The 27,299-nt window shown below is 42.9% G+C and overlaps 1 protein-coding gene across 1 annotated transcript in view; it reads right to left on the bottom strand.

Moving 5' to 3' along the window:
- The window catches only part of ITGB1BP1 (integrin subunit beta 1 binding protein 1), a 327,961-nt gene that overhangs the window by 235,717 nt on the left and 64,945 nt on the right, over positions 1-27,299 (bottom strand). The window contains exon 3 of the mRNA XM_086926363.1: positions 9,171-9,249. Within this exon, the coding sequence (XP_086782489.1) occupies positions 9,171-9,249 (79 nt within the window). The remainder of the gene's footprint in view (positions 1-9,170; positions 9,250-27,299) is intronic.

Raw genomic sequence — 27,299 nt, 5'->3', positions numbered from 1 at the left:
CTGGCAACCTGCATGCTTATGGTATCCTAGTGATGTCTGAGTCTTCCGTTGTTCTGGAAGCTTGGTCAGAGCTGGGACAGTTGCTGCCAAAAGAGGTGTCTTCAGGGGTTGTTACTACCTACTTAATAAATCCTCTTACAACCCTCAAGAGTGTGACCTGCTTCTTAAAAAAAATATAGAACCTTTATATAGTAAACATATGTATTAATGAGTGTCCATATATCAAAGTGTGCTACTCACTATAACAATACCTGTCCGAGTACGTAATAAAGATGTTACAACATAGTATACAGATACTTACTGAACAATTCAATGCACCTAGAATATTACTAGTTGTAGTGCATATATGCGTGTATGTTATTATGTATAATTATACACAGATATGTGCATTTTTTCTGTACACATGTATTTATTACTCAGTATTAGAAAAACACCAAAAAATATAAAAACATTTATACTATTATTTTTCACAAATGCAACTCGCTGTACAAATGTATGTTACCTAGGATTAAAAAAATATTGTACTAGTTTATGCTTAAACATGTATACAGGTTCATTGCATACAACTCACATTACTATAGAGGTGGCAAATCTTCTAAGAAAGGGAGATAGCATAGGTTCTTTGCTGGTTAGGAAACTGCACTTCCAAAATGTGAATACATATATTAGGACTGTAAGAAGCATAGACTGGAAGTGGGCAATCGAAGAATGTGACTGTTGTCCAGATGCCTCACACAGTTGTTGGACACCAGACAGCCTTCTGCCCTCCTGGGGAGTTGTGCAAACGACTCCCAGGCTCAGGAACAATAGAGGCGTGCTACAGAGGGAGATATTACCTCACCCTTGCAGGAAGCCACTCAGGGAGTTGAACCAAAAGGCGAGCTTCAAAGGTGCAGCTGCCTTTGGTAGGCAAATTTCAATAAAAATCCTGAAGGGCTGCCCCTTTGTTAAGGTAGACAGGCTGGCGTCAGGAACAGAGAGAGGAAACCAGCAAGAGAAAACAAATGGTTTTCCCATGGGCATGTAGCCCACAGGGAGCCACACCTCTAGGGCAGGCCCAAGGAAGGGTTCAGACATCTTGAGATAGGGCAGAATAGTGCCCTCTGGGATTGCTAGATGCCACACATAGCCAGACGTTGTCATAGGGCGAGAGGTATCCTAGTAGCCATTGGCTAGTGATTGCATCATCACCCCAGGTCACTCTCTGCATAAATATAGCACCACTGGCACAGTGAACCTCATATCATGATGGACAAAAGACTGAAGAAGAACTGCCTTGCTTACTCCAGCAAGAAGGGCTGCACTGACTGCTGGACTGCACCTCCTGCACCTTGTGCTAGCGAAGAGAGCACTATGCCTGCGGCTCCCGGCTCATGGAAAAGTCACTCCTGAGTCCCAAACCAAAGAAGTGACTCTAAGGGTCAGTCAGCTGACCTTTGGAACCAGCACCAGGCCCTCAAAGCTGAAGTAGTGCATTCCGAAAAATTAGTATCACTCTTGGAATCACATGCTCGACACAAGAGTGTTGTTTGAGTCCAGATTGGTTGCCAACGATAGACAACAGCCCTCACCAAAGGATACATCTGTACCCACTGTGTACAGAGACTGGTGATCCACGCACATCTGGCTTTCTACTGGTTTAAAGAGTTCTTCGAGGAATATGGACCCCTGTGTCCAAAATCACCCTACCTTACCCGTGGACCAAGGAATAACCACAATGACACCCAAATTGACCACTTAGCATCCAGGGAATCTTTCAGCATCCTCCACATCCTGCATTCCCACCATCAGGAACACTCCACTGTAGTCAATTGTGGTCTTGATGTAAAGCGCGAAACTGGAATAGAGGCTTCTTTGGTGACCAGGTAACTATCCAAATAATCCTTGTTGCCCACACAACCCCCTGCCTTCCTCACAACCTTCTCCAAGGTGGAAATGGTCGCCATACTCAGGCTGGAATAGCCAAGCACAACTCTCAAACTTTTCAAAATGCTTTATAGCTACCAATGCTTGTTTGCGCTTTGGAGTAAAAAGCGGAGATTTACCTTTTACTTAAAAATCTATATCTCAGGAACCCTTCGGTGGATTCTGCTCATCTTGGTGTCTAAACATTCATAAAAATCTAATATAATTTTATAAATTGGTGTTTCTTTCATGTTGAGTGACTTAAGTTATTGCTTCATACTTCTAAATGCTTTACACTAGTTCCTTTACTTAAGCCTTGCTGCTACAGACCACAGATACCCACGGTTGAGCTAAAGGTTTTACAAACAAGCCTGATTGGACCCAAGACAGGTTTGTGAGTGTATTTCACAGCGAGGTTGCACAACCATACCTTAAAATGCACCACCATCCTCCCAATTCCCTGCAAGAGCTCATAAGTATCTCAGAAATCTGAGATTGCCAAAAACCATGCAGTTCAGCAAAACTTCAGGGATAGGTGGCTTTCTGCTAGCCTTATTCAGAGCGTTTCTTTCCCAGCTGGACAAACCAATGGCAAACCTTTACAGTACTTTTTCACATGCCTTGGGCCTAACCACAAAAATATTTGAGGCAGACATAATGTTAATCTACAGGGTAAGGAAAGCTCTGGAGGACTGTGCCTTGTTCTTCTCTATATCTCTTTTAAACACGGATACACAGATCTTTACGAAGGTCCTAACCAACAAACTTGATGGTCTCTTACTCAGCCTTACAGATCCAGACCCGGTAGGCTTTATCAAGCAATGAAATAGAAGCAAAAACATTAGGAAAAGTTAATAGAAAGAACCCATCAACTAAGTAAATATCACTAGATGATGAAAAGGTATTGACCAGGCAGCTGGAGTTGTCTGAAAGCTGTCCTTAGCAAACTGATGGTTGTGGTAAGAATGAGGATTGGAATCCTGGTAGGGTATAAATCCCTCATAGCCACAGGGCTTTCAGAGAAGCATTCAGGACTGGTGCACTCTCTTTTGCTCTAATATATGCCTTGGTGGTTGAACCTCTGGCCATAAAATTCAGAGGTCACAAAAGCATGAATGGCATCCCATTTGGCTGGGCAGAGGAAATCATAAGATCTGTATCTTTTCCGCCAATGTTTTACTGTACATGGCCAAGCTGGGGACTACTCTGCTGATTGCGCTTGAGGAACTAGAGCCCTTTGAGAAGGTGTTAGAGATATGGGATCATATCTCTTGAAGGGAGGATTGACCACCTTTCCTTCCTCAACCACTTCCTCCATCACAATCTGACATTCAATCCAACCTTGGAGGGGCCGAAAACTGACAAGGGGTTCTGGGAGGATGGTGGGGGGGTGTGGATGGAGGGCTGAAGAACGCTCCCAGACTTTCAGCTCCAGAGTCAGTTTGAGTCCTATGCACAAAGCAAAATGAACTTTAACACACCTCAAGTCAATTAATGAATTTTGGACCTAACTTACTGCCTTTGGTCCAGACACAATATTGAGAACCTTGGGCGCAATAGAGATGAGTACTAGACAGGGGTACCCCTCCTTTCCCTCCTTTGCATGCTTGTGGTTGAACCCATGGCAGAGTGGATTTGCAGAGATGTGCAACGGACATGAATTTAATGGAAGCAAGAACGTGAAGATTGAGTGTCACTATATGTAGATGCTTTTTTAGTCTATGTGCAAAAGTAAGTCCCTAGACTGTTATGCATGTAGCATGGCTATGAAGGAGCTTTGCGTCTAAAAGTAAATTTCTCCAAATCCCGATATATCCCAATTGTGGGTGACTTCTTGGACTTCCCTGACCGTCAGCTTCTCAGGCTAACCGAGGGTCTCTCCAAAATTGTATGATTTTCCGTGTCTAGAGACCAGCAGCAATGCTGGGTCCTCAGCAATGCCCCGCAGCTGACAAAGACATGCACTGACAGATTAGCCTTTGATAAACTACCCCTTTCGATCATGGGCCTGGGGCGTTATTTAAGATGGTAGCTTTGCTACACTTTCGTTTTGTGTTTCAAAACTTTTCCCACATAATACCAATGTTCCTCCATTGATGTAAACGCAATACTGAGTAAATTCCAGTGGGCGGCTGCACAATCTTTAGCCAAGCGTTTAAAGGCCCCTATGATGGTGATTTGGGAATTCCAGGCATTTGTACGCACAACTGAGCGTCAGAGTTAGTTGTAATTAATGATTGGACCTTCGGGATAGGGAAGACCCAACCTATTTTCCTAGGCGATAAGAAAATTATATCAATAAGAAATGACTGTACGTTCTAGTGATAGAAGACGCTAACTCAAGTTGCACTATTAATGAGTTTTTTCTTTTCTTTTGTGCATGTGTTAAACCCTTGGGTCTACAATGCAATAAGTCAAAAGCCCAAACATAATATCGCAGTCATTCTGTTAAGCGATGACGTGTATATATCAGCAAGGCACGAAGGATATTAACGAGTAGGACTTTTTATAGCCTACTACTGACCAAGTAAAAAGACCAGACACAATGTTGTGTCTGCACGTCGCCCCTAAACCCTAAAAGTGAGGATACATGGTTGTGTGGAGAATATTTGGCCAATGAGTCAAATAAACTGATAAGAAGGTTAATCATGTCTGAACAGATAGTAAATCTTTGGATATATAACAGGATGTGCTATGGTGTGAACTATTTAGCGGATCATGTTTTAATTATTTCTTTCATATTGGACTCTGCTATAATCTTTGCCTCCACTGGGACTGAAACGCAATTAACTGAGCACAATTAATACACTGCTTGATGGTATGTATGTCGAACAGGGTGCATTCTGGCAATATTTTGTAGCCAAGCATTTTCACTTTAGACTGATCCTTATAATCGGTAATGTTTTTTTCTAGATTTTGCAGTTTTTGTTTCTTTCCCTGATAAAGGGAGTCGTTCCAAAATGCAAAAGATTTGCAAACTTATATATTCAACCATAATGAAATTGATATTGCATATGAAAATTAGTTGCATTTCATTAACTAAATGGGAATTAATTACAATTTTGAATCAAAAACTACATTAATGGAGTAGGATTTCTTCTTTTATAACGATTGCTCTTCTATATGGTGTAAGGACTGCCAAGTTGTTTTTTAGTTAAGGCAACCTGCTAGCAGGCGCAGAATTAGGAGCACCTAAAACTGGATGACAAACATTGAAATTCATGTTGAGGTGATTTAGTTCATACGGTTCATTACTAAGTAGCAATCTCTTTGCCTATTCTCAACACCACATATATATCCTTTACAATCCACCTAAACTGAAATAACAAATTAATTTATGAGTTTGCCAGCATTATATACTCAACCAAATGGTCTCTTCAAGAAACATATTATTGGGAAATTTGAACAATGACTGGGAGAATTCCTCATTGAAACCCTACTGTACCCTTGCCAACCTCATTAAACTACACATTCTGCACCAATGCTCATCCTTATTATTCTTGAAACCTCAACAATAAAATGTGTACAGCCATTTGATGTGATTGCCCCAAACACGCTCCTCGTTATCATTCCAATTGCCATTCCTTCACCTTGCAAAATCAGGACTAAAAATGGATCTCAATATACAAGATCTATTTCCTCCTAAGCTCAACAACTTAGGTCCTGCTGCTGACATCAACATCATCCTATAAAATCCAACACAATTATCAACTCATTTGCTGATTACTCCTTTCAAAATAAAATGCTTCAAACTTAGCCTGTTAAACAAAAACAATTGGTTCCGTCGACAGAACCAATTGTTTTTTTTTTTAACATTAATACCCAGGTTCTGAGTGACACTGGGTCGCCCCATTATTATTAATATCAGACTGAGACTGAGCCAATCATGGAACCAAAGTTATACGGAAGTCCAGGTACCGCCAGGTACCGCCTTAAATTGCTTTTGCTTATTCTTGCCGTGCCCAAAGCCCAGAGAAGGAAATACAATCTGGCCATCCTGACTTGCGAAACAAGTTCCACCCAAGAGCCTCTCCTAGGCCCATGGGTGCTCTATTTAAATATATTCAAACAAACTATTGTCTGCCACCAAATCTTCATTTTCAAGACGAAATTAATATTTCCCTTTTTAATTGACAAAGTTAAGTCCATCAAGGACAGAAAAATGTATTGAATTGATTAAATAGTGAAAAATAGTCACCAGCAAACACCTCTCTCTTTAGATTATATTACCAAATAAAATGTATTGATTATAAGAAAACAGCTCAAACGCACTAACTACTTCCAAGACATTCTCTCTGAAGATATCAAAACTATTTATCACCTCTTAGAAGAAACCAGGTACTTTTCCTAAATTTCTTACAATACGGCAAACCCCTTTTATTAAAGAGCCTAACTTTGATACTAGCACATTAGCCAAGCGTAGACCATTATCTAACTTACCTGCTTGAGAAAGTATTGAAGATCAGGACAACTGCGCTTTCTTGTTAACTACTAATCTAGGTTTCATTCTCACTTCAGCATGTACACTTGCATCCCACTGATTGCCAATGATGAACTGCATTCTAAATGAGGACCACTCATGCTCACTCATTTTGCTTGACCCTTCAACAGCATTCAATCTTTTTGATTAACACATGCTATTAGCTGTGCCGGAATGGGCTTCTGCAAACATGTCCTGAGATGGTTCTTGTCTCCCCTCCACCCCCCCCCCCTCCACCCCCCCCCCCCCCCCCACTGTGGCCAGCTGATGAACATGAGCAAACTTAATTCGAACAAATCACCAATGGTATGTGGTATGTTTCAAAGCTCCATAAACGAAGGTGGTATGGTGGCTGAAAAACGATGGATTGAGAAGTGGCCCAAATGATTGCCAGTGGCTGAGATTAATTGAAGCATGCTATCCATCTCCTTATTCTTTTTGCGTTGGACACCCTAGGCGTGCCGGTTATGCCCAGAACCCAGATATACCAGGCTAAAGCGACCATAACAAGGGCAAAACCAGGCCTGGGTTGCTTGTGTTCTGGTTCAGGGAGGACCTGGTCTGGCAGTTCGGACTGGACTGTTCCCATGAGGATCAGGGTCAAGACTGATTTGCATATGGCTGGGTCCAAACTGAGGTGGCATGCTGCGTAAAAAACAATGGATAGGGGTGCGTCCTGAGCAATTGCCAATGGCTGAGGTCAATTCAAGAATTCCATCCATCACCTTGTTTCTCCATATTGACACCAGCACAGTTTACTCTGTAGCTCTTGCCAATAAGTATAATTCTGACATCCCGAGTATGTAAATGACAAACAGGTGAATCTGAAAATGCCCTCCATAAAGATATCTTCATCTTGTATGCCTGCATAATTAAACTGCAGCAGGGCATGTCTGGGAATTTTCTCAAGCACAATCCCTAAAAAACAGAGTTCATCCTCACCACATCCAAGTTTGAAAATAAAATTGAGCATGCACTTCTCTATGAGCTCAAGCTGCACAGTTTCCCCACCACCCTTTAAACCACTATAATATCTTTGTATTTTACCAATAACACCATATCTTGTCATTTCTCATCAATACATTAGCACAATTTGCCAACTTTCTTCAAGTATTTGCTCAGGGAAAGTCAGCCAGACCGTACTCCTTCATTAAATGAAAATCTCTCTACCCATCCTGGACTTTGGCATTCACACTGGCTGGGGTTCCACAATACTCTCACCCCAATCAAAGCTGCTTTCTCCAGTGCTTGACTTTCTGCAATCAAGAAGAAATTCACCTACATCATCCAGGTTTTGAGAGACTTAAATTGGCTACCTCCGTTTGCTAAATTTTCTCCTAAAGTAACTCAGGATTTATGAGCCATCCTGCCTACTTTTTTTTTCCTTTCGCAGCTCTCTCCGTTTCTACCTATTTTGCCTCCCAAATAGTTTATGTTTTTTGTTTGAGTGTAAACAGCATTAAACCCCTTTAGGCACAAACCTTCTATGGAAAAGGTTCCAGAATGCCAGACAAACAAACATACAAGACCAGGTAATCCAAAATTCTTAATGAACACCCCTGAAATTATTTAAGAGGTTAGGATTCTTGGCAGTGGAATATCGAATCAAAAACTAAAAAAAAGCTTGCATGATAACACAGCAAACTCAGGGCCTGATTTATATGTTGGTGGACCTGTTGCTCCGTAACAACTGTGACAGATATCCTTTCTGCTGAAAAATAAATTCCATTATCTTCTATGTGATTTATATTCCGGCGGACGGGCTATCCGACACCATTGTGGCGATTAACCAGTCCTCCGAGATCCAAATCAGGCCCCCAGTTACAATCCTAATCTACCTTCCACCCAACTTTTACTTGCCAGGGTATAAGCACAGAAATGTGTAAATGTATACCCCTCAAACTCATCTTGACATTACCAAGTCTTTGCATGGTGGCACTCAATATTTTTGGAGCACCCCTCCGAAGTTCACACACATATAAACCTTAAAAGGTTATATTTCACTCTCACAGTCTTGCAATTGTGCATGCAAGCCTCAGCTTGTAGCCATACTTGCACAATGTAGGCAGGACCGGTGTGCAACTATCCGATAGGGCAACAACACAGTAAGACCACAGTGTGGTAGAGTCACTTCATGTAAATGAAAAGTAACAATAACAATTTCAAGAAAGATTAGGAGACGCACATCTTTTTAATAAGATGAATGTTGCTTACTTTATATTTACCTATATGGTGATCTCATGATTACTATTTTAATGGCATGCCAATGTACAGTAACTCAATGCTTTTGTGCAGAAGTGAAAGGCATGCTAAAGGATGGTAGTTGCTGTAATCAGTGGGGTTCCCGTAATTTATTTTAAAAGGTAATTAATCAAGGAAGCTATTATAGGGTCTGCGAGGTAAACAGATCGATAGTCCGATATATGGAGGTCTTAAAATCAGATATTATTGATTTGTGCCAGATAAATGTACATATTTGAATAGGATACAAATCTTTATCTCCTCCTATTTTATCAGAGATTAATTAGGTTACATTCTTGATATTTCTATGCTGACTGGCAGCTATAAGTAGGAGTTTTTTGGGGTGCTTCTGATCAGAATTACAGAGTCAAAATATGTGGCTTCAAAACACTGATCCTACTCTACTGTACTCTCATAGAGAACAGGATACAAAACAGGCAAAATGTTTGCTCCACATCACCAATGTGCATATTCGTTCAACTGTATTTTAAACAAAAGGAACAATGATACATTATGAAAACCAAATTGTGGTAAAGTTACTTACCTGAACTTTTAGTGGAGTCTGTGTCTAGGCTAGCCACAGTGCTGGATCTGGAAAGGCCCCCAAGACTGGAGTCCACAGACTACATTAGAAATTAAAATACAAAATGATTTAGAATGAGAAACAATTAAGACATTTCTGTGCACCTAAAATACATACAACTATGATCCCTAAGGATATTTCAACCAATTTAGTTTGAGAACTATTAGAATGAAATAAAAACTACAAACAGCACCATTTTGTTTAACCCAATAAACCCATTGACAAGGATGAGTGGTTCCTGATTATTCTGTGCCCTAAAAATGGGTTTGTTAATCTATAAAGTTAGGTACAATACTGAGATAATAGATAGTAGAGCACACATTGAATGGTCACCAGCAAAATACCCAATTATCCTGCACAATTGTTTTACATTTAAATACTGTCTACTCTATGAGTAAGAAAGTCAGATCAAGAGAAAGAGCTGTGTTCCATTATCAAAGTTCTACATAGCAAACTGACAACTACTGGGGCAATCCAGAATAGTTTGAATAACATCTGCCAAAAGTATATATTTTTAAATCCCACTTAATGGACATAATTTGCAGCCACAATTGTAAAGCTTTTTCAAAAATAACAAATGTATTGTGTGCCTAATTGTTTCTGAAAGAGATCCTCTAGCATGTAACCCCTACCCATCTATTGCCAACAAGATTAAAATCAAGCATCTCCAGAGGTCACACTGAAAGTTCTGAAGAAAAAAAGTTATTGAGTTTGAAGAAACAATAGTTTTTTGCAGTTGTGAGAGGGAAGCACCTATAAAGCCAAAAGGAAAGAATCTGTACTGTGGAATTAACATTACTGCATGTACGTCTACTGGGATTATCTAATTTCTAAGTATGATGCAAGTTGGTGGCCTGATATATTCATGGAGATTCACGAATCCTACTGGCAGGGATTATGTTATTTCTATTAAGTGCAAGAGTCTGCATATGTTATCAAAAGGTTTGGCAGCCGCAGCTAAAGCCCAACCGATCCAGGTCTATTAGGATGGGCTCAAATCCCTCACGTTTGTTTGCAAGAATCTTCATAAAAATATTTAAACCTGCATCAGGTAAAGAAGTGAGGCAGCATGAGGCACATTTTTCTTTAGTTTTGGCTTGCCTGTCCTGTGGATTAATACAATATCTGCTTCACTCATATTATAGGTTACTTTACCTGATTTCTAGAATGAGTCGAACACCTCAGTTGAATGATGGGCCACCAGCGAGGTAAACTTTCTATAAAAGGCATTTATAAGGCCATCGGACCCTAGGGTTTTGCTGCTAGATTTTTAATGACTTTTTCTACTTCCTCTATTGTAATTTCTTGTTCTAAATCATTTTCTTTGTGTTTAATGTTCTTTGTGTTAAATGGTGATGTGGGTTGATGTATAATCTGTAAAGATTTGGAGATTTTTTGTTGTTGTGGGCACTGGCCTAGACATAGTTTGGTATGATAGTATAAAAATGAGTTGTTTTCCTACTTCAGTCTTAGTTGAAGACCTATCTGGAAATTTAATATTGGGTATACCAAAGTTAGCTTCCTTCCATCTTAGCCTCGCAGCAAGACTTCAGTCAGCTTTATTACTTTCTTCATAAAGCTTTTGCTTCATTTGCAGTAGGGCTTACTCAGATTTTTCTGTACTACTAAGTCAGATTGAATTCTGATTATAGACATTTCTCTTAGTAGTGTTTTCTATTACCATTATTGTTATTCTATGGCTTTTAAACCCCCCCAAAAATGTGTTTTGTTAGTGAACACATATATCCTTGGTGTTGTCTAATTGAGAGCGCCTTGTCTTTATTACTTCCAGCCTTAAACATGCCCCTGGATTTTGCCAGCCATGTATCTAAATCCACATTTATTGTAAAATAATCCTCTATCTTGTCCCTCATTTCTTATTCATGGATTTTGTCTTGGAGTATAGGCAGGGCCAGTGGAATCAGGAGAGTCTGCAGCCTCAGGGTTTTTTGCATAACGATGGACTAGTCGAATTTTCCACATAATTCACCATCTTCAGTAGAGTTTACCTCAAAAATTATTTCTAGCTCAAAAGAATCAGGAGTTACTAAAAAGACAGCAACAAGTGTTGCCGAGCAATGGACAGCCCTAGGTAAATATTGAATGGTGACTTTTAAGTTGCTTATTACTCTATTTGAGTGGTAATCAGGAACTAGTGAGGTCAAACCTTTGCCTAGACAGTGTTAACTTGTTTATATGAAAAAATTAAGTAATACTATCAAAGTTGTGCCACGTTATAATGCTGCATAATTTGTATTTTGTTTCTGTATAATTTAGTCATCTCTTGTGTATAATTAGACCTCCCCTGCCAATATGAATGAGTCAAACTTCATGCACCCTCACATTTGCGATGGTTGCACCACACCAGGACCGATTTCATGGGTACGTGATTGAAGATCGCAAGCAGGAAAATGTTTTCTATTTGTCTGTGTTAGTAATGTGTGAGTGCTCCAGAATTGATAGATTTAAAAAAAAAAAAACTGAAATCCTCACTTTCGCCTAGAACAAATAATGTTGACGAGTTGGAGACAGCTATCAACAACTGGCAATTAAGAGCAAGTGAGATTCATGCCCCTCTACAAAGGAAAGAGAGAAGTATGAGGCGGCACGAGGTCTCCAACTGGCAGATGCATCAACGTAGCCTTTTGCTATTCCTAAATAGCGATTTTTAAGGAATCGCTATTTAGGAATAGCAAAAGCCTATGCATGTAGGAATCGCTATTAAAAATAGCGATTCCTAAACATTCCTTAATTGCTACTCGCAAATTGCTAGTCGCAATTAAGGAATGCTGTCCCATTCATTCCTATGGGCCTTCAGGCCCATAGGAATAAATTGGAGATTGCATGAGCAATTTGCGAGTACCAGTATTTATTTATTTATTTATTTATTAACAGCATTTATAGAGCGCAAACGAAGGCCCGAGGGCACCTCGGCGCTAAGATATCGGCAGTATTTAACCAGAGAGGAGGAGACTGAGTTTACTGATTAAAAAAGCCACGGTCTTGAGTTGTTTACGAAAAGACCAGAGTGAGGGGCTTGTTTTAATAGAGTGCGGCAGGGTGTTCCATAGTTTGGGCGCTAACACAAGAAATCTTCTGTCTCCCCATGAAACAGATTTGGTACGAGGTACCACAAGATCATGTAGATTAGAAGATCGTAATGATCTGGGGGGACAGTAAGGGGTGAGATTTTGAGTGAGAAAGGCTGGTCCCAGGTTGAGCAAGGCCTTATAAACTATACAGAGAGTTTTGAATTTTATTCTGTTTCTAATGGGAAGCCAGTGTAAGTCTCTGATGGTTTCTGACGCAGATTGATGTTTTGGGGATTCTTCCCAGGCGGCTGCATTTTGGATAATTTGCATTTTGTTTAGTACTCTTTCTTGTGCGTTTAGAAACAGTGCATTGCAATAATCCAGGGTAGACAGTACCAGAGAGGTAACCAAGGTTTTGCCAGCTGTATCAGGATGGAAGGGAAGAATTTTTTTGATAAGTCTCAGTTTGTGAAAGGCGGAGGAGGTGACCTGATTGGCATGAGGGAGGAAAGTGAGGCGGTCGTCGAACATAACTCCCAAATTCCTCACCTTGCTGACAGGTTCAGGGGGAGGACCCAGTGATAGCGGCCACCAAAGGGAGGACCATTCCGGGATCAGATGTCCGAATATGACTACTTCCGACTTGTCGGAATTTAATTTCAGACAATTGGAGGCCATCCAATTCCCTATGGCCAGCATGCCCAGATTGAAGTCATTTGCTATTTTATGGCCATCATTCCTGATGGCGAGGACCAACTGAGTGTCGTCTGCATAGGAGGTAAGGCTCATCCCATGAGCCTGAATGACATTGGCAAGGTCGACATATAAATGTTAAATAGTGTCGGACTAAGGGATGAGCCTTGAGGGACTCCACATGGCAGCGACAAGGTGGATGAGTGAAAAGATCCCATAGTAACCACCTGCGTCCTATCCGCCAGAAAGGAGGCCAGGAGTTTCTTGGCATTTTGTTGGACACCCATGTTTTCGACACGGTCGATCAAGATGGTGTGATCGACCGTGTCGAAAGCCGCCGATAAGTCAAGCAGTATTAAGACTGCTGTTCCTCCAGCGTCACGGATGGATCTAATATCGTCCGCGGCTTTGATCAAGGCCGTCTCCGTCCCATGGTATTGGCGAAAGCCAAACTGGGATTCATGAAGTAGGTGATGTTCCTCTATAAAGGCTGAGAGTTGAAGGTTCAGTGCTTTTTCGGCAATTTTCGCCAAAGCTGGGAGGCTAGCAATTGGACGGTAACTCTTTGGTTCTTCCATGTCGAGATTTGGTTTCTTAAGCAGCGGTTTAATGAGGGTCTTTTTTAGGGCGTCTGGATAAATGCCTGTTCTAAACATGGAGTTACAAACTGCAGTGATGGCAGGGAGGACCACTTCAATAACAGGGAGTAAAACTTTAAGAGGACATGGATCTAATGCAGAGCCCGATTTGATGGAAGATACGATGTCCTTAATCTGAGAACTGGAAACATCTACAAACTGAGAAAAAGTGGGGCCGGTACGGGAGGCGGATGACTTAGTAAAGGTATTAGCATTGTTGGCGAAGGCAAGGTAGATGTCATTAACTTTACTGAAAAAGAAATTGGCTAGAGCGTCACAGAGCGATTGGGAGGGGGGTGGAGTCAAATTGGGTGAGTAGCCTGCTAGCTGCTTGGTGGTTTCATACAGTGCTTTATTAGAATTTTTACTAATTCAATTCTTTCACAGTAATACTTTTTCTTAGCCTCACTAATTAGAGTTTTGTATTTAGCCACCATTTCTTTATACTTGGTTTTAGCCTCTTCGGAGTAGTCTTTTCGCCAGTGCCTCTCTTTGTTCCTGCACTGTTGTTTCTGTGTTCGTAATGCCTCCGAATACCAGGGGGCCGACGGGGCAGATCTATTGCGAGATTGTTGTTTAACCTTGGCCAGATCGGTGGTCGCAGAGCCCACCCACTCGTAGAATTGTGTAGTGGCAATGTTAGGGTCAGCTGATAGGAGAGGAGTGGAATTGGTCAAGAGTGTTTCCAAGCTGGAGCTATCAATGTCATTCCACGCCAGGTACGGCTGACGAGGATTAGGGAGTGACATAGAGGCACCGGAGTCGTGAATAGCCAGTGACGCCAAAATGGCATGGTGGTCTGACCAGGTGAGGGGAAGGATTTGGGTAACATGTAGGTCTGCTAAATTAGTGAAGATGCCATCCAGTATATGGCCACCATCATGAGTGGATGATTTAACCAGCAGTGGGAGACCAAAGGTGGTCATATCAGCTAAGAAAGCGGCAGTGTCTGAATCTTCAGGTTTATCAAAATGAAAATGAAAGTCGCCTAGGACAGTGAGGGAGCTGTCAAGGGCTGGCACTTCCAGAATGGACCTAAAGTCGGAGATGAATCCAATCCTAGACCCCGGTGGTCAATAGAGGAGGATCCCTTTAAAGTTATAGGAGGGGGTCAACTTAATGGAAAATTGTAGGGCTTCACAGGAGGGTAGCGAGATCATGTTGGTTCTTACCGTGAATGCGTCGCGTGCGATGATTGCAATCCCGACGCCTTTTTTACGCTGTCTATCCAATCTATGGGTAGAAAAGGCTTTATGAACTGCAATCACTAAATCTGGGTCAGAAGAGTTGTCCATTCAGGTTTCAGTCATGAATAGCAGATCTAGGTTTTTATCCTCTATCAAATCAAATATGTCCTGTCGGTGTTTACCGAGCGAGCGGACATTAGTGAGGGCAATCGAAAAAGATTTCAATGATTTATCCTTGTTACTGGGAGAGGGTTTCAGATAGAGTGGTATAGAAGTTTTACAACATGAACAAAGTTGAGCAGAGTTTCCAGCAAGGAGCCGTGGGTCGAGTGTAAGGCAGGACTGATGGTAAGGGGGGCGCCATTGCAAGAGCTGATTCGCTGTGTAAATGCCTCGTGGGGGCAGAGGGTGAAGACCAGGGGGGGTGGCCCTCGGCCCGGACGGGCCCAGACAGGCTTGCCTTTGGCACGCCTACGGCGCGCCGCCGGCTCGCCCGCTGCGCGGACGGGCGGGTCTGTTGTTTATATCCATAGTTGGGAAGGTGGGAGGAGGGTGGGAGGAACGATGATCTAGACCGCCAGCCTTCCCCAGCCCAAGATGGCGGCTGAAGTGGCTAGATGAAGTTACCAGCACCTAGTAACGGCGGCGCTGTGTAATGCGGTGGGAATCAGCCTCGGGCGATGATAATCTCGCACCAAGGTGGGGGCTAGTGGTTAAAAGCTAACAATTAAAATATATACAAGTTTTGAAAAAGATTGTTATTATTATATCAATAACAACCACGATGTCAGCATGTCTAGCAGAGCACAAGAGAGTGCAGAGTTCCCCCGGCTTCCGCCTCAGGGGTGAAATAAACAAATACCTCGGGGGGAAGATCTCCACACCCTTAAGTATCCTGGGAGGGAGGGAGGAACGATGATCTAGTCCGCCAGCCTTCCCCAGCCCAAGATGGCGGCTGAAGTGGCTAGATGAAGTTACCAGCGCCAAGTAACGGCGGCGCTGTGTAATGCGGTGGGAATCAGCCTCGGGCGATGCTAATCTCGCACCAAGGTGGGGGCTAGTGGTTAAAAGCTAACAATTAAAATATATACAAGTTTTGAAAAAGATTGTTATTATTATATCAATAACAACCACGATGTCAGCATGTCCAGCAGAGCACAAGAGAGCGCAGAGTTCCCCCGGCTTCCGCCTCAGGGGTGAAATAAACAAATACCTCGGGGGGAAGATCGCCACACCCTTAAGTATCCTGGAAGGGCGGGAGGAACGATGATCTAGACCGCCAGCCTTCCCCAGCCCAAGATGGTGGCTGAAGTGGCTAGATGAAGTTACCAGCGCCTAGTAACGGCGGCGCTGTGTAATGCGGTGGGAATCAGCCTCGGGCGATGCTAATCTCGCACCAAGGTGGGGTCTAGTGGTTAAAAGCTAACAATTAAAATATATACAAGTTTTGAAAAAGATTGTTATTATTATATCAATAACAACCACAATGTCAGCATGTCTAGCAGAGCACAAGAGAGCGCAGAGTTCCCCCGGCTTCCGCCTCAGTGGTGTACTCGCAAATTGCTCATGCAATTTCAAGGGTGCAAGGTTGTCAAAATAACGCCTGTTGCACCCGTGAAATTGATCTCTGCACATATGTTGCACACACACATGCCCTGAGGGCATGTGTGTGTGCGCAACATGAAACTTTTAACAATGCAAAAAAGTTTTTTTTTCAAAGTTTTAGCAAATTACTATGAAGTTCAACTTCATGGTAATTTGCTACTCCTATTAGCGAATTCGCTATTTTTTTGACTTTTATGCATTGCATTTAAGGAATCTCAATTTGGGATTCCTTAAATGCAATTGCAATTTAAGGAATCTCAATTTAGAGATTCCTTAAATTGCGATTTTTGCATTTGGGATGATGCATCCCAAATGCAAAAATACCGGGAGCAAAGGGGCAGATTCTGAGAATCTGCCCCTTTGCTCCCAGTATTCACTTTGATGCATATGCCTGTAAATGATGTACCGTAGAGTTAAAATTGGTAAAGCTTAATTCTCGCCAGGCGGAACGGAAATGGCGGAGAAGCTATTCTCCTGCATTAAGGAAAACATATGAAATAGCTCTTACCGATCCATCTTGGAGGCAAAAAAAGCCTTCTATACGAACAGAGTTCTTAGTTCTGAAAATAAATCCAAAGACATTTTTAAGATAGTTAAAGAACTTTCTAATCTCGACTGTGTCACACTGGCCATCACTCATTCCGAGGCCTTATGTGACAATCTGAATGCCTTCTTCGTGAACAAAATTAAGGCTATACAGAATTCCATCACTCCTAGTGCACAGGACTGGAAATCACATCAGCAATTTACCAACTCTGCAACACTCTCTACCTTTCAGAACATTACCTTAGATCGACTTGCAGAATTAAGAAGCAAGGTAAATTCTGGCTCCCCCAAAGACCCCGGTCCTTCTACTATGCAAAAAGACATTCTTGCACAATTCCCAGATACCTCCCTGCTCAACCTCTACTTGGAGAAAGGTATAGTCCCACGTGCTTTCAAAGAGGCAGTGTTAGTCTCGCTTCAAAAGAAAGTCGGAGTAGATCCTAATCAAATGAGTAAATTAAGACCCATATCGCTCCTCCCATATCCTGCAAAAGTATTTGAAGCACACGTAGCAAAACTCCTATGCACCTTCATCGAAGAGACTAAATTCTTGGACACTCACCAGGCAGGTTTCCAGCCATCACACTGAATCAGTTAACTTAAGCGTAGTGGATGACATGAAGGAAGGAGCAGACAAGGGGTGTACACAGGCATTGGTCCTGCTCGACCTGTTGGCTGCCTTCAACACTGTGGATCAGCCCATATCAGTGAATAGAATGGCAGCGGCAGGCCTGAGAGGCACGGCCCTGGATTGGATGATTTCACTCCTGGGGGACCGCACCTAGTCCATTAGGCTGGAACCCTTTAATGTAGCCAGGGTCAATACTACCTGCGGTGTACCTCATGGCTCGTCCCTTTCCCCCCACCTATTCAACCATTTTATCTGGCCCCTGATCCACTCCCTCCAAAGCAGGAGAGTCAAGGTATATCATTACGCAGACGATATGCAGCTGATATTCCCGATAAGACGAGACGGAGGACTCAAAGGCCTTTTTCCGAAATACCATGCTATTTATTAAAAGCTGGATGAGTCATAACCATCTCAAACTGAACTCTGACTAAACAGAGATAGTCATTTCAAATAACAGACTCCACCATTGGACACCGGCCTGCTACATTATGTACTCCACATATCCCTAAGAAATCTGTCAAGAGTCTGGGCGTCAAAATTGACACCAACTTATCTATGCACGAACAGATCAGCCTGGTCACATCATTGTGCATTTATCAACTAAGGAGTTTTATGAAAATCTGGAGATTTTTTACTAGGGAGGCTAGTAATCATGCTGGCCATCAGCCGATTCAGAACCAAGCGGCCAGATTAATCTTTGAGCAACCAACACACTGCCATACTAAGCCATTGACTCAGCGGTCTATGTTCAAGACAGGCTGCATGATTTTCAATGGGCTCCACAATATGGGCCCTAAATGTATTTCCATGAAGATCTCACTGTACCTTCCTAAACGGAATGTCAGATCAGCTTCAAATAATATGCTGACAACCCCTATATTGAAGCGCAAGAGGATGGGTGGCTCAATTTTTTCTATACTCTGCCCCAAACGCTGGAATTCCCTACCGAATGATATCAGACTAACACCGGACTACATTGGTTTCAGGAAAAAACTGAAAACTTGTCTGTTACCCAAGCCTACTGTTAGATTATAACCAGGACGGCTTCCAACCTCCAGTAGCGCCAAGAGACCTTTTGTGTATGTACACTTAATAAATCCCCCAAACATAAACTCAGAATGCTTCTCCAGTACCTTTGACCTTGAAGTAATTCTAATATAGCGTGCCAATGATTTTCTTGATTAAAGTTGAGTGCATATGAACCCACCATGTTCCATATGAACCCACCATGTTCCAGTCTCCCAGGTTACCCCTTATCAGTATAGAGTTTCCTTTTTTTTATGTCTGTTATTTTATAAGATATTTCTACATGCAGATGTTTATGTAATATACATTGCTATCATTACAACCCTGGCTTGTTTTGGTATCTTTAGTTGCCATAAAGATATGTTTGGGGCAGAGTCTGTGTCATTAGTCTTGTTTTCTTTGAAAAAAGAGTAGGTCCTTAAAAAGCAAACTATCATTAGAATTTCCCTTATATCTGCCATCCAAATTGTATGTCTTTTAGTAGACATGTTGATACCCATACATTCCATTCTATCGGTGCTTTATTTGTAGAAGTTTGCATGTCCCTGCCCGTAGTTCTGTTAAGAAGCCCATTGCCGGTGCTCGTAAATGTCGGGTACCCAATACCAAGGCTCCATATTCATAAATCCACCTCATCCCTATTTAATCCTCTACCAGACACTCCATGACCCTTTGTCTTACTCTGTTTTCTCCCTTTGCCATCTTTCTCTCAGGGGTGTGGAATTCCTATCTCCCGATGCCCGAGACATCTAGATTTCTTACAAGGGCAAGAGGTTTTAATTTCTAACTTGTCCAAAGGACAATTAGACAGTCTTACTGTAATCCGATACACAGTTGTTCAACCCTTTTGGTCACAGTCAGTTAATAAGGAGCTCTGAGCAGTTTATTGGCAGTGAAAGGGTCAATGCAAAAGCTGGGACCTACACTTTAATTTCCCCAGAGCAGAACAACAAGAGAGCTGAGCTCAAAGTTGCAGCTCTATATAAAACATCCACAGCACTGTCAGCTAAGAGTCTTTTTGCTTTCTCCCCAAGGCTCTTGTGTGGCTTCCAGGCCCTCCTCTGGTCCTTTCATTTTCTTCGAGCACAAGACACAGCTCCAGAACACTCAAATCAACGGAATGTAAGAGGCTGCCTTAAGGGCCTCTCAGCTGCTGCTCTGCCTTCAACCCTGTGACCCCCTGCCTTTTATTCTGTGCTTCACCCTTGAGCCTCAAATCGGCCCCAAGATCCCTCCTCACCCTCGCCTTCGGGGCCCTACAGTAAAACCCATGCTTTCCATTCTCATGCAGCCCCTGCCCAAACCTCCTTTGCGCTTTGCTTTGCCTGTACACCTTAGGTTTCACTCGGTGCCTATACTTGCTAACCCCACCTCTCTCTGCTCCCCCCTCTGACTGCCCTGACCCGCTCGCCTTGGCCTCTCATATCTTACTTCCAGGACTTACATTAAAGTTAATTAGTTTCCCCATGGGGAATTCATGCAACCCTAAGGCGCACCCTCATTTCTCTCCTTGCACTGGGCTTCTCGTCTCACTTTGTGCGTACACCAGGGGCATCTGAACAAGGAGCTGTAGCAGAAGCTGTGGAGCTCCTAATAGGCCTCTTCTTTCTGCAGGTCCAGACAAAGGTTTATAATTTACATGAAAGGGTGGATGGATATATACATGGATGAATGAGTGAAAGGATGGATGTAAGGATGGATAAGTGAAAGAATGGATAGATGAGTGCAAGGGGGCATGAACTGATGGATGGATGAGTGAAAGGATTGACCTAAGGATGGATGTGAAGATGGATGAGTAAAAGAATGGATGGATGACTGAATGGGTGAATGAAAGAATGGATGGGTGAAAGTGGATGAATGAGTGAAAGGATCGATGGTTGAATAAAAGGGTGGATTGATGAATGAGAAAAAGTGCATGAATGGCTGATGGAGTGGGAGGATGGATGGATGGATGACTGGATGGATGGATGACTGGGTGGAAGGATGGCTGGATGGAAGGATGGATAGATGGGTGGAAGAATGGATAGATTGATGGATGGAAGGATGGATAGATGGGTGAATAGTTAAGTGAAACGGTGGATGGAGGGATGAGTGAATGGGTGGATGGATATGAGTGAAAAGGAGGATGGATGAGGTGAAAGAAGGAAGAGCAAAAGGGTGGATTAATGGAGGGATGAGTGATAGAGTGGATGGATATGAGAGAAAGGGTGGATGGAGGGGGAGAAAGTGGATGGATGATTGAAAGGGTGGATGGATGGATGAGTGGAAGGAAGGAGGGATGGATGAGTTTGAATGATAGATTTGGAGCTGGAAGGATAGGTTTGGCCCCAAGGGTGTCGTGAACCACTCACTTTAGCAGCGACAGCAGGGGCGGAGCTCTTGATGAGCATCTTCTGTCTGCAGCTCGGCAGACAAAGGCCCATAATTAACATGTAAGGGTGAGCGAAAGGATGGATGTGTGGGTGAAAGTGTGGATAGATGAATGAGTGTATGAGTGTAAGTGTGGCTTGCTAGATGAATGAATGAGTGAAAGGATGGATGAGTGACAGGAATGGTGGATGAACGATGGACGTGTTGATGAAGAAAAGGGTGAAAAGATAGATGGGTTGCAGGGTGGATGGATCAGTAAGCGAAAGGATTATATTATTATTATTATTTACTTTTGTACAGCGCTCAGCTACCCGAAGGTTTCCCGGCGCTAGAGAAAGCAGAAGGAAAAGGATGAAGGCTAGGCCTTGAGGGACTCCATACTGAGATACATGAGTTTTGGAGTAGGCAGTAGGGGAAAAGACTTGAAAAGTCCTGTTCGATAGGAAGCTGGATATCCATTTGAGTGCTAGGCCGGTGATACCACAGGAGTGGAGGGTGTTTAGGAGGATAGTATGGGACACAGTGTCAAACGCGGCACTTAGATCAAGTAAAATAAGCGCCACAGTTTCTCCTTTGTCGACCTGTTGCCGAATATTTTCGGTGACACCCAGCAGAGTTGATTGCGTGGAAAAACCTGACCTGAAACCGGACTGGGAGGTGTGAAGGGAATTTTGAGTCTCCGTAAAATTGGTAAGCTGGACATTGCTGTGTTTCTCCAGAATTTTCTAAAAGATTGGGAGAAGGGAGATGGGGCGGAAATGTGATAGTACCTCTGGGTCGGAATTGGCTTTTTTCAACAGGGGTACAACCATGGCGTGTTTCCATGCTGCAGGGACCTTGGCTTCGAGTAAAGAAGTATTAAGTAATTCCATAACTAGATGAAGTATGGGATAGTTCAGAGTTTGAAGGACCGAGGGGGGAAGGGGATCATTAGGGGACCCTGATTTATTACTGCTAAGGATATTGCGAAATAATAGTGATGTTAAGTAGAGTCCACTTGTCTAAGCCGATGCCGTTGTTGGCTAGAGTGATTTCGTGAGGGGAATGTTGGTTAGGGAAATTGTCGGCTTGTGAATTTGTTATCATAGGCGTCTGTTTTTCAAAATCCGCATAGATATTCAATTTTGTCCACGAAGAAATCAGCAAGACCATCGCATTGTTTAGAGTCCAGGCAAGGGGGTTTTGGCTGACAGGAGGCACCTGAGAGTTCTTTGACAACTTTCAAAAAATGCTTTGGGGCAGTTTTGTGCACGTAAAACGGTTAGGTTAGCGTGCTCTGCCCGAGCTTTGTTACATAGTAAGTGATATTTGCTGAGGGACGATTTGTACAATAATTTGATTCTAGGATCGTAGTATTTGCGCCAGCGTATCTCTAAGTTTTTTGCATTTTGTTTTTTCTTGTTTGAGTGCTTCAGAGAACCACGGGCGGGAGGGTAGTGGTGATTGTGTTTCTTTGTAGATGGGGGTAGATATGCGTCAATAGATACGCTAAGCCAATGATGGATGAAGCATCATCATCAAGGGTTTTAATGGAGGCTACCGGTCTGGTGTTTTCAAGAAAAAGGTTAAGTTTATTTATATCCAGGTTTTTCCAGTTTCTGCCACACCTAGACCCTGGTGGGAATGAGTGAATCTTTCAATGTTTCTCAGATTTAATTTGGAATTCGACCAGGAAATGATCGGACCAAAGAATGGGGGTAGCAGGTTTACAAAAGACGGTGGTGAAGTTAGAAAAAATAGGATCTTGTAAGTTGCCTGATTTATGCGTGGTGCCGGAGTTGTTGGTAGAGTGACGTTCAAAGCAGATAGATTAGCAATGAGATTGGCGCTAGTGGGGCAGGAGGTATCGTTAAGGTGTATGTTAAAATCACCCACAATCAAAAAGTTGGTAGGTTGAAGTAAAAGCGGTGCAATGCGATCATGGAGTGAGGCGGCCCAAGCACTGGCTGGTCCTGGGGGGCGATAAATTAAAGTTCCTGAAATAGTGAAATTTGGTGAGAGCAAAAGTTTAAAAAGACCGGCCTCACAACCCTGGAAATCAAGGTCCTCCTGTATGCATTTGTAGTTGGTTTTAAAGATAATTGCTATACCTCCTCCTTCCTTGCCAATACGGTTTCTACCAAGGTAAGTATAGTTCGGGGGGAGAGCAGTCGCGATATCCGGGCCGGAACTATCGCTTAGCCATGTCTCAGTGAGGAAGATAGCAGCTGGTTGGGAGACAGAGAGCAGATCATAAATGTCTCTTTTATGCCTTGGGAGTGATCTGCAATTAAGGCTAAAAAAGGTAAAATCCGAGAGTTTGATCGCATTTTTCTTAATATGGGAGGTCAGTGCAGGATCTACAACGCTCGTATTTAGTTTAGATGTGGAAGGAGAGAGAGAGAGAACCCACATCCAGAGCAGTGTACGGAGCTTAGGATGGATGAGTGAAAGGGTAAATTGATGGATGAGTGGAAGGATGGAAGAGAGAAAGGGTAAATTGATGGATGAGCGGAAGAATGGGTGAGCGAAAGGATGGACAGATGGGTGGATGGATATGCTTGGGGATGGATGGGTAGATTTGGATATGGATGGGTGGATGGATGGATGGATAGACAAACAGAAGAAAGGCTGATGAAAGAATGAATGGAAGCCAATGTAAAGCTGAAATGCTAGATAACAGTGGGTGAATGAAAGGATTAATGGGAAGATCTGCAGAAAAGAGGCAAAATAAGGAAATCACTAGTATTCAAATCCTTCTATACTATGAGCCTGACATAACCAGAGAGGCTTTTATCAGAGTTCTTCTATGAGTGCTGCCATTATTAGACAGTGCACTACATGATGGCACCAAAGGGACAAGTGGATTTTGTACAGGACAAGTAGATTTATGAAGCTACCTGTCCCATGGACAAGTAGATATTTTATTAAATTCCACACCCCTGTTCTCTTCCTCTTTCTTTCCCATCTGTGTGTGTTGTCCCTCTCTTGTTCTCAGTAAATAGCGGATGCAAAACAATAAGTGCAAATGGGCTTCACCGGCAACCACCGGCTTAAATTAAGCACTACATATCATTATTCTAACCATTTACTACATAATGGATCTGGTCTATCTAATGATATTGCTAGGATATCTGCAGGGCCACTGGAATTATACGAGTGTGCTTCTGCAGCGATTTTCACGTAACTATAGCTTTGCCGCATTTGCCACATAATCCATCATCTGCTGTATAATATACAGATTTTAACAAAAAAATGTGTTTGTTTTTAGCTCAAACGGTTCGAAGGTTACTAAAAATGCAGCAACACAGGTTACTGTGTAGTGGAAGGTTGACTGGTCACATTCCTTTGGTTTTTACTATATTTGGGTGTTAAACTGTTACTAATGAGGTTCACCCAAAGCCCTGGCAGTGTTTAGAAGTGTAAAAAGAACAAAGTAATGAAGTAATACCATCCAAAAAAGTGACTAATTCTGCTGCATAATTTGCCTGTTTTTGCAGCATAGTTTACGCAACCTTGCTGCATAATTTGGCCTTCCCCTGCTGCATAATTCCAGTGGCCCTGGGTATCTGGCCCTAAGGTACCTAACATTTATGTATGCTACTACTGTACTGACATGGTATCCCACTCTTCCCTAGCCCCTACTACGCGACGACAATAGTTGAACATGTCTAAAAATAATAGAATCAGTATCATTTCTATTGACAATTAGAACTTTTCATGTAAGGGAGACATTATATTAATGGCAAATGTTCGATACCCGTTACACTTTGCACGTCCTACATCTTCCTCTGCATTCCGTGGCAGTTCTCCTGGCACTTAAAAAGCTGAAGACTCTTCTGGCAGCAATAAGTGTACACTTTACACACCCTTTCATTTTTCTGCTGTTTCTACATGCTTCCCTTCTTTGATTATTAGGTTGATTTTCCTCACCTACTCCTCCCTGCTTGGCTGTGGGCTTGATGTTCCAGAATCATTAGGCATTGCGCAGAAGGCAGTACTTCCTTCTTCAATCAGTCGGATTGCTTTAATTGTTCCATTTATTTAGCCGATCAACGCAAAGGGGTAGGCTGTTTCTTAGTTCGAAAGTGATTTCACTTAGGGCTTTTCTCCATGCTAAAGTTGCGGGGATATGTCTTTGTAGAGTTGCACAGTGCATTCACCAAACACTACGGCCTGTTTTTCATGTCAGATGAGACTACTTTAGCTAGAATGTCTGTAGGGTGTTCACCAGGATCACCTTTGTCAGGGTCCATTTTATGAGCTCTCAGTATTATGATGGCAGTGTTATGCTCCATTCACCGGATTTTTGTAAATAGGCCTGAGTAGAACTTCTCTATATTCGAGCCTTCCATATGTTCTCCATCATCGCAGATTTGTATATTATATTTCTTTGATCTACCTTCCAGATCTTCTTTTCAGCTCCTCCAATTGTTTTGTAGTTGCCCACAGCGAGGGCTGCTTTCTTTCAGGTGATTTTAAATTTGCGCAATTGATTCTTCATTGGCACTCAACCTAGCTTCAATGGAATTAATGTCTTTTGCCAAGGTATCTAGGGTGGATTGCATTTCCTTTTTCACAGAGACAATTTGGTCTGTAATAATTTTGGTTAGCTTTTTCAGAGAAAGGTCAGACACGAAAAAAGGACTTATATTGTGCGTGGTTAGGAATCCTTCTCTTCGGGTAGCATCTTTGTCTTATTAGGTCTCGTCTTGGCAGCGCATGCGCTGTCTCAGCGAGACAAAATAATCTGTATGTTGGGTGAAACTCTGTGTAATTTGTCATACCGCTTGCGATTCGTTGAACTGTGGCATTGCTGTTCTTATCTTGCTTTCTGTTGGCTGTTGGTTCGATAGTAACTTCTGTGTAGTCCAGAAGCTGCGGTGCCTAGCTACAGTTTTCATCCGCTTGCACTTGTTTAAATAACTGTGAACATACTTTACCAGCGCGGCGCCCGTTTTACGAGCACACCTCTGGTTTTACTTTCATTCTCGTGTCTTTTCCCTGCTGCTGCATCCCACTTTCTCTGCTCCCCCTCCTCCCGAGCCACGCCTTTCGCAGCTCATCAAACTGTATTTTTTTATTTAACCCCTTCGTTGCTCAGGACGAGCTCAGCTCGTCATGAGGCACAGTGCTTGTGTGCTCATGACGAGCTGAGCTTGTCATGACCACACCCATTTCTATTAGGGCCCAGCACCGGAGAGGAATATCTCAAGCAGCCAAGGTGTTAAATAACTGTAAACATACTTTACCAGCGCAGCACCCGTTTTACAAGCACAGCTCTGGTTTTACTTTCATTCTCGTGTCTTTTCCCAGCTGCTGCATCCCACTTTCTCTGCTGTCCCTTCCTGCCGAGCCACGCCTTTCGCAGCTCATCAAACTGTATTTTTTTAATTTAAATAACTGTGAACATACTTTACCAGTGCAGCGCGCGTTTTACGAGCACAGCTCTGGTTTTACTTTCATTCTCGTAACTTTTCCCAGCTGCTGCATCCCACTTTCTCTGTTCTCCCTCCCGAGCCTTTTGTAGCTTGTCAAACTGTATTTAAAAAAAATAAATAACTGAACATACTTTACCAGCGCGGCGCCCGTTTCACAAGCACTGCGCTGGTTTTATTATCATTCTCGCACATACAGACAGGACAACAAATAAGGTGACAGTAATGTCCACAGACCCTGGGTGAACCTTGATGCAAAGCTATGGCCGCATAAGACCAGCAATCAATGGGTGTCCGAGCGCTGACCATGTGACGACCCCTTGCAGTGGTTGCTTTCATTTCAAAACAAAGCACTGACTGCCTCATTGTTTGCAGTTCATGTGTCTTGAATATGCAACTAGGTTGAGAAAAGCTGCATCACTTTTTTCAAAAGTTCACTCCCAAGGAGTATTGCCTCGGGAGCGAGGATCGATGGCACACTGCAGCAGTGCATGTGAAGTCGGCCTTCACACCCCTTTGCCCGGGAGAAGAGCACCGGGCTAGCAGCTGACTGACAGCACCGGCCCCCACCCTTCCCATTGGATGGTTTGGCTGGGAAAGGGTTGACTCTAAAGCCGGGCTCTGGAAGTTCAGTAACACGAGGACAGAGGGTGGGTGCGAAAGCGGGGTAGGGGGCCATTAACCCCCTCTTGGCACGTTAATTCTTGCTGGCCAGCGGATAGCTCTCTCTGGCTCGGTGTGAGCCACAACCGTGACCAGATAACGCCATCTGGCTATGGACAAGCCTTTCAGGGACAGGGCCACGCGCGCCGTGTGGTGACCGCTTGTGCCCGGCTATCTACATGGCACGGCTGTGCCCTGCAGGCCACACCCTTGAACTATAATAAGCATTTAAAAACCTTTGCTGAAGGCCAAAAAGCAACCCATGCAATAATGTTGAGCTTC

This window comes from Lissotriton vulgaris, chromosome 6 (genome assembly GCF_964263255.1).
Source record: "Lissotriton vulgaris chromosome 6, aLisVul1.2, whole genome shotgun sequence".
Classification (NCBI taxonomy): Eukaryota; Metazoa; Chordata; class Amphibia; order Caudata; family Salamandridae; genus Lissotriton; species Lissotriton vulgaris.
This window is presented reverse-complemented; position numbering and strand designations above follow the sequence as displayed.